At 40.2% G+C, this 11,591-nt stretch overlaps 2 protein-coding genes across 3 annotated transcripts; both read left to right on the top strand.

Moving 5' to 3' along the window:
• Positions 1-1,412: 1,412 nt before the first annotated feature.
• Positions 1,413-4,961, top strand: LOC144651948 (collagen triple helix repeat-containing protein 1-like). 2 transcript variants are annotated; one of them, XM_078512024.1, is made up of 4 exons: positions 1,413-1,540; positions 2,486-2,586; positions 3,625-3,693; positions 4,440-4,961. In XM_078512024.1, exons 2-4 carry the CDS (start codon positions 2,524-2,526, stop codon positions 4,797-4,799), a joined length of 492 nt encoding a protein of 163 aa, XP_078368150.1. In that variant the 5' UTR covers positions 1,413-1,540; positions 2,486-2,523; the 3' UTR covers positions 4,800-4,961. The 2 variants fall into 2 exon arrangements, with proteins under 2 accessions (XP_078368150.1, XP_078368149.1); XM_078512023.1 differs by having other exon boundaries at positions 1,509-1,556.
• A 2,500-nt stretch (positions 4,962-7,461) lies between these two features.
• Positions 7,462-10,719, top strand: LOC144652703 (collagen triple helix repeat-containing protein 1-like). The gene is made up of 4 exons (XM_078512752.1): positions 7,462-7,577; positions 8,727-8,833; positions 9,600-9,866; positions 10,160-10,719. The coding sequence occupies exons 2-4, from the start codon at positions 8,765-8,767 to the stop codon at positions 10,550-10,552; spliced, it is 729 nt and encodes a 242-aa protein (XP_078368878.1). The 5' UTR covers positions 7,462-7,577; positions 8,727-8,764; the 3' UTR covers positions 10,553-10,719.
• Positions 10,720-11,591: the final 872 nt, after the last annotated feature.

The following is an 11,591-nucleotide window of genomic DNA, read 5'->3' as shown; positions in this document are numbered from 1 at the left end:
GATGCGCAATGCAATACAGGGCAATGGCCTTAAAAAAGAAAACAGGATGGCAATTCTTTCGATTGCCTCCAGTCTTGGAAACGCAAGGAAACATTCATCCTGGCGACCATTGCAGGAAGTGTGCTGTTTAAGTTTGCCTCGTCCTTCAGAAACAGTGAAATAAAAAGAAATCCTGTATTGAAAACATCTTTGGTTTTCTTGTGTTGAGCTAGGTGAGGCTAACTGAGTTTCGGAAACAAATCGCACGCAGGGCGGAAATAAATAGACTTTGCTAAAAAAGTGGCCGTCGCTTACATCAACTTTCAAAAATTAAAATAAATGCTCGGAAAAAGGTTTGGTTTCTACGTTCGGGAACAGGTCGTGCACAGGGCGGACACAAGGAGATTTCACGGAGAAAGTGACCGTTGTTTATACCACGTACCTTAAGGGTACTATTGTTAGCGGCTACTAATTTTAGCAAGTTCGGCTAAAATCGCTAAATTTAGGGCTCGCTAAAATTTGTGTCGGTCAAATTTAATACTCGCCAAATTTAAGTACCTCCCCTCCTACCCCAAAGGGAAACAAAATAATTATAGTCGACTTGGAACATTCTTTTTCAAAATAAATGCCGGTAACTTTTTATCTTTCTGGCAATGCAAATGTTTGCTCAATTTCAAGTGAGTTTTTTTAAAGAACATGTATTTCCATCTTAGCTATATGTTCTTAAAAAAACTGGTTTACACAATATCACCAACTTTTTTTGTCAAAAAATTTTGGAAAATTGCAAAATTTAATAGTCGCTAAGTCTTGCTCTGAAAAAATCGCTAAAATTAGTAGCCGCTAAAAATAGTAACCTTAAGGTCCAAGGTATCAAAATTTGACTTTCAAAACAACAAGATCTACATTTATATGCGTTTTGGGTGTATTTCTCAAATGCATCTGTTTTAATACATTTTTAGACGCATAATTCTCTTAAATTCGTATGATTTTAAATTTGTGTTTAGCATACTTAAAAAAAAACGAAATATGATGACACAGTACTTATTTTAACGGCACCGACAGTGCTGCAGAAATGTTTCATCCTGGAAACGCTAACAGGATATGAATTCTTTTAATTTGATCGATCTTCGCAACGAGAGCAAAACTTCATCCTGGCGACGAACGCAGGAAGTGTTTGTTTAAGTTTAGCTCGTATGGTTATCGACGCTGTCGTTATTGCGTTCAAAATTCGACTTTTCAAACCAAATGATCTCATTCAAGTCTCATACCGATTAGTCCCATTACATATAAGCGCTGAAATGAACGCTGTGCGGCCTTTCAGAACAACAGCAAAACAAAATACACAAAACAAATAAAACAAGGAAAACGTAAGAGCAAGCTTTTGTCAAATTTATTTAAGCAATCCTTTGCCAATATATATGACAAGCAATCAGTCATGTTTTTAATTGCGAGGTCATTGTGCTATAATTAAAAGCGAATTGCGTTTTGCAGTTCTTCTGCAGAGAGGAGTTGCTGTGAGCAAGACGAGTAGAGGAACAGACACAAAGGCACAACTAAAAAGGTGACGGAGATATCAGGTACTATTTTACTTTTCGTTGATCTTCGATCCCCCAGCATCATTCTTTGCCGTAAAATTTAATCAAATATCGCGCTTTATTTTTTCCTACAGGCAATTGAATTAACAAATAAAAAGTTTTTATTTTGTTGAATAATTTCTGGGTCACGGAACGAAACTCCCTTCCGATCTGAATTCCATTTTAAATGAAGGACACCTCAAAAACAACAGCTAAGTTTCTATAGTTTGAACTAAAGACGTAAAACTGAAAAAAAACAAAAAATCTGAAAGAATGGTTAAGTTGGAGGAAAAATTTGGCCTATTACGAACCTTTAACCTTTTAGGGGAAACCTGCGATCCGTGAGTCAAGCTCCCTTTGAAAAACACTTTCCCTTTACTTGTTTCTTTTCTCTACTTGTACAAAATACTTCATTCATACTTTTTTACATGCTGTCGATTTTCTTCTCCTACCCGCTAATTTGGGACACAATTTAACCGACATTCTAGTGTTTTTGAGGTTTTGTTGCTTTTATTTTTAAAGCGGGGGTAAACCTGAAAGCCGTTTATACTCCGCCTAACTTAGGGTTAATGCGAATATCTCGTTCGCGTTTCAAGCAGTCCAAACATTCTACGCCCATCACACGAATCTATGTTTTGCAGTGTTTTGTAAATTTTTGGGTGATTTTTGTGGATGTTTGGAGAGGAGATAGTTTTTCTCAAAGGATTCGTAAAATTTAGAGAAATTAGAAAAATTGATTTTAAAATTAGAAAATTATTAGATGGATACCAAAACAGTCCCTGACAACCTGGGGTGCTCTTGCGTGGAGGTTAACTGTCTTGTGGTGTTCCAAAAATAATTTTCTTTATTCTATCCCTTCTTTAAACCTCTTCCAATTTCACTCAAATTCACATTTAACCCTGTCCTAAATTTTTAATACTGAATTTTTCCAGGCTGAGAAGGAACTGAAGTGAACCTGACCAAGATAAAGATGAAGTTGCTGACGATTTTGCCTGTCTTGTGCATGATTCTGGTGTTTTCTGCCGTCCCGCTGGTAAGTTTAAAGCTTTGTACCGGCGGAGTTTTGAGCCTCACACTGATCATGCCGGATAGTTGTTGAAAAAAGGTTGACAAACTTTTAAGCGATACACGTCTGTAGATATTCCTTCAAAAACGCAGGGCCATAGCTAGCAAGAGGAAAGACGAGGCACTTGCCTCGTCTAAATTTTAATCCAAAATTTAAAAGCAAAATACTTTTAGTTGGGAAAAGAATCCCCAGTTGAACGGATTGATTTGTCTGAGGAAATACCTTATGAAAAATGCTGAAAATAGCGTTTCAAAGCTTCTACATTTTATTCATTTCCCTAGCGGTTTGCGTCGTCTCTGCAAAAAGTCTGGTCACCGTATCAAGAAATGACCTATTGTTGTGGCTCAACTTTACCGATTAAGCTCAAAACAATGGGCCTCTTGTTCTTGTAGCCCAAAGGGACTTTCATCGAAGTCAATCCGAAATCTTCGAGACTGATCGGAAATTTTTCGGCACAACAAATAAGCCACACTGGGGGCATCGAGGTGATCATAGCTCAATCATACCATCTGTCCGTTTCTTCCACACTAAATCCAAATCTCTCCACAAAACACGATGTACAGCTGAACTTTCTCTTTTTTTATATTTCATTATACGAGCTAGGTATACTGCTCAAAACATATTTTGGAGTTTTCGACGAACGCGCTGAAACGTCAACCTTTCTTTAAAAAACCTCGATATTGTCAAGTGCTACAAACTCATACATGCGATTAAGTGTCAGGTGCGACTCTTTCATCTAACTTAAGCAAACCTAAAATGAGTTAACTGGCGACGTTTCCCACAGATGAAGTACGTGCCTGCATTAGGTAATGTTAGCATGTACCAGCAAAAACTAAGCAAATGTTTCCACGGTCTTTGTTTTGTGTGTTTCTTTTTTTATCAGCACGCCATTGGCTGAATTCAAATAGTGGCATTTCATCTGTTATTGTTATAAATGGGATTGGAATTTAGAATTTTTTTTTGCTCGACGTTAACTATGTTTTCTCTTTTATCATCATGATTTAGGAGGCAGGTAGCTGGAAACAATGTGCATGGAAGAATCTAAACGATGACAGGGACTATGGTTTGATAAAGGTCAGTTATACCCTATTGTTTGTTATTTTCGCGGGAACTTAATTTTAAGAAAACAAAAGAGGCAATTTCACGAGACTTAAAATTCGCGATTTCGCACAAATCTTGTCGAAAAGAACCAAGTTTCCCGAAATTTTTTCCAAATGCTGATCCGCCTTAACAAATGGTTGGTCGCAGAATCGGTTTCTACAGATTTTAAAGTTATATTTTACAATGATAGGTTACCCCCAGCATTATTTGCAAGTTCCCCTTTTATACACCTGGGTGGAGAGAGGCACTATGAGAGTAGGCTTTGGTAGATTGTGCTCCTGGCACTACTAGCGTGCTCGCCAGCATGCCTGATCCCTCTCTTTCTGCTCACATGACGTGATTCCGTCTGGGGCATCGCCTGAGTCCGTGTGTTTGTGTTGGCGTGTCCGGCCTTCCTGTCGCTGCTCGCTCCCCCGGTCCCCGCCAATCTGCCGCTCGCAACTACTTCATTTCTGGTCACTTCTCTCGTGCTTGCAATCCGTGGCAGTGCGCTGCTTTTCTCTCCAAGCCATCTACAGCCTATATGAGAGTCAAGTGTCTTGCCCAAGAACACAACACAGTGACCCCTGCCAGGGCTCGAACCCGGACAAATCGATCCGGAGTCTAGCGCGGTAACCATTAGACCACCGCGCCTGTCTAGAGAAAGCGAATATTTCTCTATTGGTTATTAAAATCGATTGAAATTTCTTCTAAATTTTCATTTTTATCTGTTACAATAGGAATGCACCTTTGTCAAGGAAAACAGCGGGACGGCATTGAAGGTGGAGTTTGATGGCGATTTCGGAGTTTATTATTGCTTATACTGCTGTAAGCGTTGGTACTTCACCTTCAATGGTGTGGAGTGCACTATGCCTATCGAAGGGATCGATGTTATTTACCAGAATCACGGCAGAACAGACACCAACATACACAAGCACAGTCAGATCGGGGGCTACTGCGAGGGGATTGGTAAAGGAACCGTACGCGTTGGATTGGAAGTCGGAGATTGTCCTGGTTACAACGCTGGCTTCAACGCGTACACCGGGTACCACTCCGTGTCACGAATCATGATCGAGGAAGTCCCTAAACCGCAGTCGTAGAGGAGAACGCAGTGAGCCGTGAAGAAAAACGAAGCCTTCGATAGTTTGGTTGCGCTGTTTTAGACAGTAGTTGTCAAAGTTAAATTTGTGGGTAAATAAGCAATCTTGTAATAAAGTGGCATGATTTGAGATGGCTCAATAAAGTGGTTTAGAAAACGGGAACTTTTGATTGTCATTTGATAAATGTCAAGAGTGCAGAGTTATTTTCTTTTGTTTAATTGTGTACTTCAGTCAATTCAGTCGTCTCTCGCCCTATTTTCGTGAGTCAATTTTTTGGAAGAGGTCAGGACAACTGAGAAACACAAGAATCGAACAACATCTCTCACCTAGACATAAATCGTCAGACCTGCTAATTCGGAAATGAAAGCTTTGACTTACCAAGGGATAGTATTTTTTCAAAGAAAATCATGTAAGCCAACACCGTCAAATTAGTTTCTTAACAGAGCTTCAAAAGTAAATTACATTTTACCTGATTATATAATAAATTTTAACCTTAAACCGTAAAAAAGAGCGAAGAAGTAAAACAATAAGCGCCCCCTCCTCCCAAATAAAAACAAATAAAATAAGCCCACAAATCTCTGATGCAAAAACATTTTGATGAGCTCAAAAGGCCATTTGCTTATTATGTATATAGACAGCTCTTAAAGAAAGAGACAACTTTTCTGATTATAAACTTCTATTGCTGGACTTCTTTCGTCAGTATTCCGTACAAATAGAAACCCAAAGATGTTTGAAATGCAAATTTCCATCCGAAATTAAGTCCCCCCGTATATAAGATCTCCCAAAAATAAGCCCAACTAAAAGGATCGTTTAGCAAATATAAAAATGGGCTCCTGCCCAGGGCTAATTTTTGGAACTTGAATTTTACGATGTACAGATACTTCAAATTCTTTTAAACGATTTCTAATGTTTGTATCAGGCTGTGTGAAGAAGACGCGGCCGTTTTCTAGTTCTTTTATGAAATAAAGCTAACAGATGCAATCCACAGAGACAGCCTCTTGTCTCATTCTATATTCGGTGTCAAATGGGAAAAATATAACCACAACTACTCGCCAGGTGGTTCAAAGTTTCCTACACAGACCAGTAACCGCCTATAAGTTGAAATCTTTCAGCCTTGAAATTCAGGCGTCTGGATTCAATGATACACCCGACCGTTTCTTCTGAAAAGTCGGTGGAAAAGCACGGAAATGGAATGACCTCCCCTCTCGTTAAGACGTGAGAGATCAAAATGCTATTTTGGCAAATTAAAGTAGTAGGCGACAGTTTTCCAAATACTTTTTTTAAATCCAGTGATAATAAATTCGTATTTCCTTACTAATCAGGCCGCAAAACTTATCGGACTGAAACGTAGCTTTGAACACGATCTTTCCGCCAATCAAGAGAACGGACAGGATGGTATAAGCCAGTTTTCGTCAGTTTGGACAAAACTGGGGCTTTAATATGACTATGCCAATAGAAAAACAGAGAAGTTATAACAAAATGTTTGTGAGCTAGGTTGAAAAACGTGGTTTTGGTCATGATTATACCAAAAAAAGACGATTGCCGGAAAGATTAGTCCAAAAATGTCCAAGGAAGATTAGTCCAAAAAAAATGTAGCAAAGAATTTTGATTTTAGTTCAAAAATTGTCTCTTTGTTTAAGAACGGGACGTATAGCATGGATGGGGATGCGTAGAGGGCCCAGGGTTCAAAAACCCGGACCTGCCCGTTTCTCGAAGGTACCGAGAAAATTTTCGCACGCGGAAAGCTATAGCAAAACCCCAAATCTCTTATGATTACAGAGCAATTTTTTTCAACATATTTTTAATATCACCAGACGCCCCCCTCATGCAAAGTTTCAGGCCTATACACTTCTCTGTTTTTAAGATACAGATATTTAAAAATGGCTTTGTGGGCCCGAAAAGTTTCCGGGGCTTTCGAGAAAACCGGCCCCTGGCGCCATTTGGAGGCGATTCTTGTCCTTGCTCCGAGAGTTTTTCTCCGGGTTCTTCGGGTTACCTCCCTCACAAAAACCAACACTTGTATGGAAACGGTGAACGAATAGCCACTTCGAGGATCGTTTTTTATTTATTTTATTCCTTTCATTATTATACCGTAAAATTCCGGTTATAAGCCCTGGGCTTATACAACTTCGTAAGGGGTTTTGGGTGGGCTTATAAGCGGAGGGGCTTATATCCGGGAGGGCTTATAAGCGGCATAAAAAAAAACGTTTCGAAACTAGCCACGGGAGTGTTGATCGAAATACATGTTTAGGTTAAAAACAATAAGCCCCCTCTGCTGGATGACAATACTGAACAGGGCTAAATGTTGCTTTATTATAGGCTTATATCCGGGGGGGGGGAAACTTATAACCGGATGTATTTTTTTGTTTCCAGGTAGATGGGCCTATAACCGGAGGGGGGGGGGCTTATAAGCCGGGGGCTTTATTATAACCGGAATTTTACGGTATTTGAACACGGTAATCAAATTTGGATTCAAAACTCACTTCCTCAGTCTATTAGAGAGCTTCAGTATTACCAACAGATAATACGTGTTCACAGTTACGACTGCTTGCAATGCGCTGTGTAAAAAAGGTCATCATATAAGTGTATACGTTATATAAGATCTTAAGCAGATTACTCGCAAGCCGAGAGGGATTATTTCGTTTTAATAGAGCAAGATCACTTTTCAAGCACGTACCCTAAAAAATTGAAAAGCGACAAAGCGCAAGAACGGCAAAACGATCTCTGCCCTAACGCTGAAAAGACCGACCGGAGCCCTCCTAAGTGAACGAAAATTAGGTAACTACGTGAGAAACAAAATTCGTAGCAATCTAGAACTTCTAACGAATAAGTCAATAATATGACTGCAAAACTGTTGCTTTTTAGTGATAAGGTGGAATCTCGAATTCTCAAATCACCATGCAAAAGAAAGCAATATTGGCTCGAGAAATCGGGGGTAAAATTGCAGTGCTCGACTCAGGGAGCAAGTTTTGGCACAAGTTATCGGGAAGTTTGAAAAATCATGGATCCTACTGAACAGTAAGATTCCGATTCCTCGAACCCTCGATTTCTCGAAGCTCCTCCATGTCAGCACGAGCCTTGCATTTTCTTCGCAAAGTCGAACACTGCAGTTATATCTCGATCGAATCAGCAATTTTCGTTTCCCTAGGAGGTTCGACTGAACTCGGGATTTCACTGTAGAGTAATACCGTACAGTTCGAACGGTGTAGACCGTTCCGAAAGCAAGACAGTAGCGACCCCTCGAATGTAGCGACCTACAGGTAGCAAAGGATTGCTAGAACCGAAGTTTAGAGGGTCGTTAGCTTCCTTACGGGGAGTTTTTTAGCGGGACTATGTCACGGCGATTTCGCAGATTTTCGGTCTAAACTGTTTTGAAATTAGTAGAAGGCAACCTAACCCATAAAAAACATTATCTTTGAACACCTAAAAGAAGATATAACTTTAATTCGTGGATAGAAATCAAGCTACGGCTATGAATATCGATTTTTTGAAGACACACGGAAACAATTTGAAAGCCGGTTTGCCTAACGTTTTCAATTTGCAATCCGTTTCCAACCGCGCCATCCGCAGCCAATAATGCTAGTTAACAGTTTCAGTGCTCTAATATGGCAAGTTTTAATAAAAATGGACTATTACTGCTAGGTTTCATGCGACACAAATATAAATTTTGGCTGTTCAAATATCTGGTAAAATCCGTGACATAGTCCCGTCAACGCGCGCGAATTAATATTTACGCGCGCGTGGTCGAGAGCAGCACAGCACGTGCTCTGTAAAACTTGAAAGGCCACTACACTTCACTGAATACTGTCGCCTATATATGTCCATTTCCTAACTTGCGCATCTCCGAAGTTTGATTTTTAACCACCAGGTTCAGTTTCCAGAATGCTTGCACGAAGTGTTTTAAAAATGTTGTTCTGTTCTTTACAGACCGTTCGAAGTGGAACTGAATCATACGCGGCCGAAAAATGGGTTTGTTGATCATTTGCCTCGTCTCGTTCATGATTCCGCACTTGGTGTTTTCCACGAAACCGTCGGTAAGACCTTGTTCAGTGCAGTACCAACACGGTTATTTTCCCTGGAAACGAACAATATTGTTTGTATTTTCGCTTGTTCATCCATTCAATTTCCACGGGTGCCAGATGCTTTTTTGTGCGGTTTTTGGTGTCATTATGGCCGAGTTAAAAAAAATAATATTTTTGGCGCCGGCAAAAAAAAAAAAAAACCAAAAACGGCCGGAAACCCGGCCAAGGGGGAGGGAGCGCTCCACCACCCCACCCCCTCCCCATCAATCCCTCGATCTTCGCTTTTGTACTTCTTGCGGTAAAGGGGATTAGATTAACTAGAGAATGAGGGCTTTTTTCTTTTCCTATGTAAATAATTGTAAAATTACAACAAATCGACCAAAGAAAGAGGGAAAACTTAAGGATGTGGACCCTCTAAAACCCGTGCGTACGGCTTCCTTTCATCGTGCATTACTTCGCTTCGTTTCCCTTGTTTAATTAAGTGTCGGGTTTATTTTAGTATCTGAGGATATTCGTAAACACTAAATGTTATGGAAGTAAGAAATTAGTCTTTGCAATAAAGGAAATGAAAGACGTATCTAAAAATCTTCTACGGAAAGGAAACAAACTGCAATCTGCAAAACAGTATGAAGCAAAGTAGAGGTGGGTATTGGATATCAGTTTTGACTGGAACCGTAGAGTGGATCTTCATCTGCTGTCCCAGATGGAGCTAAAACTTTAAGTGTTGAATTCTTTGAAAATCCATGAAATCATCAGTCTCTTTTCCTATCCTTTATAGAGTAACAGCCAGTCCCCATCCTGTTCGACATGCTGTGGTGCTGGTGTACCAGGTGTTCCTGGGGTCCCTGGGCTCAATGGAAGAGATGGAGCTAAGGGAGATCAAGGGCCTTTGGGAGCACCCGGTAAAATGGGACCTAAAGGCCCTGAAGGGCCCAAGGGAGACCAGGGTGTAAAAGGCGAGCAGGGAACCCAGGTCCCTCAAAGAAACTGGAAACAATGTGCGTGGAAGAATCTTAATGACGGGAGAGACAATGGGCTGATAAAGGTAAAAAAATAGTTTAATAAGTTTTCGTTAGAAGGACGCAAATTGGGGAAAACTAGTAAATCTGAGGGACACTTTCGTTCATACTACAACTGAAATGAACTGGTGAGTTTTGCGATGTATATTGCACGTTGTAGGCTTAGCTAATTTTGGCTGTAAGATGACGTCCTGCAAACAAATGTGAAATCCTCTTGGCTTTACTAGTCACTCACTCACTGCCCATTGTGCCCACTGGCACGTAGGGCAGCAACAAAGGTCCAATTTGCTTTACTAAATTTAGTACTTTTTGCTTCTAGGAGTGTGTGTTTAACAAGAAAGCCTATGACACAGCTTTGAAAGTGGAATTCAATGGTGATTACAGGATAGCTTACTGCCTGGATTGCTGTAAACGCTGGTTCTTCACCTTCAATGGTGTTGAATGCAGTGGTCCTCTCGCCATTGATGGCCTTGTTCGCATTGCTCACAACCACGGCAAAACAGACTTCAACATGCACAAAACAACACAGATTACAGGTTACTGCCAGGGAATTCCGAACGGAGCCGTCAAAGTGGGAATAAATGTCGGAGACTGCGTGGGGAAGAAATCCGGATCTGATGCCTATACCGGGTGGAACTCGGTGACCCGTATCATGATCGAGGAGGTCCCTCCACCCCAGAAGACTGACCACACGAAAGAAAAAAGGCTTTAACAGACTTGTTTACCATCAGCGCTGTCACTATTGTCATTTTAAAAATCAAGCTTGATCGCAGGTTGACGTTAATTAGTTGTGGGATATTAGTGTGCAATAAACAGTGAATAAACGTGGGGTTTAAATTAATTTTGTGCTTCAGCGATTAAAAAGCTTTCGAAAAGGCATTTGGTTGTCATGATTGTTTTTTAAAATATATTGCAAGAAAGGGGCTCTTGAGTGTTCTGTTCGATCTAATTCTTTTTAGCGTCCCTTTCTTTAGGAATCTTGTGAAACTAGAAGTAAGTCATTTTCCCCATTTTGTGAGTTACACCAGTTTCGGTAAGTAACCCGGCTCATGTGGCCAGTTCCACGGTTTTCCTTTCGGCAAAAACATGCCATTATCACGGGCAAGATTTAATGATGAAAGAGAAGAGAACAGTTGAAATACAGCTAGTTCGAGAAAGGTTGTCGGGAAAAAGCACAGAAGTGCACGCGACAAGACCGAAAGGTAGTATGGGTTTTAGAAGAGAGCTACTGCACGTGCTGAATACTAAAAAGATGGCGCAATGACAAACCCGCGTATTTGCAAGTTTTCTTTCTCTCCAGACATGTGAAAACAAAGCACTTTAAGCCACGCTGAAGTTTAGAAGAATTTTCAAAACTCAAAGACATGCGAGCGTAAAAGTAAAGCTACAGAAAAAGACGACATCTTGAGAGAAAAAACACAATCTTCACGTGCAAAAATACAAACTTGTACATTTCCTCTAGGCCAATATGCAAAATTCCAGTGAATAGAGATAGTCTCCACTAATATGGATGGTTTAACAGACTTGAAACTGGGAGTAAGCTCCATGGTCCTAACTTAGTTAACATGGAAGTTTAAAGGGCCAGTATCATGAGCATCACTTCGAAAAGTCAAAAGTCAAAAGAAATATTTACATTAATGGAAACCTAAAATTAATGGTCTAGCTTTGTTAAAAATGACTATAACAGCTAGTCCACTAAAACAACGAAAAAGGTATAATAGTGAAGTATACAGGCATGAGATTTCAATCAA

Source organism: Oculina patagonica, chromosome 4 (assembly GCF_052425735.1).
Source record: "Oculina patagonica isolate OP01 chromosome 4, crgOcupat, whole genome shotgun sequence".
Taxonomy (NCBI): Eukaryota; Metazoa; Cnidaria; class Anthozoa; order Scleractinia; family Oculinidae; genus Oculina; species Oculina patagonica.
The sequence above is the reverse complement of the archived record's forward strand: the minus strand, read 5'-3'. Positions and strand labels throughout refer to the sequence as shown.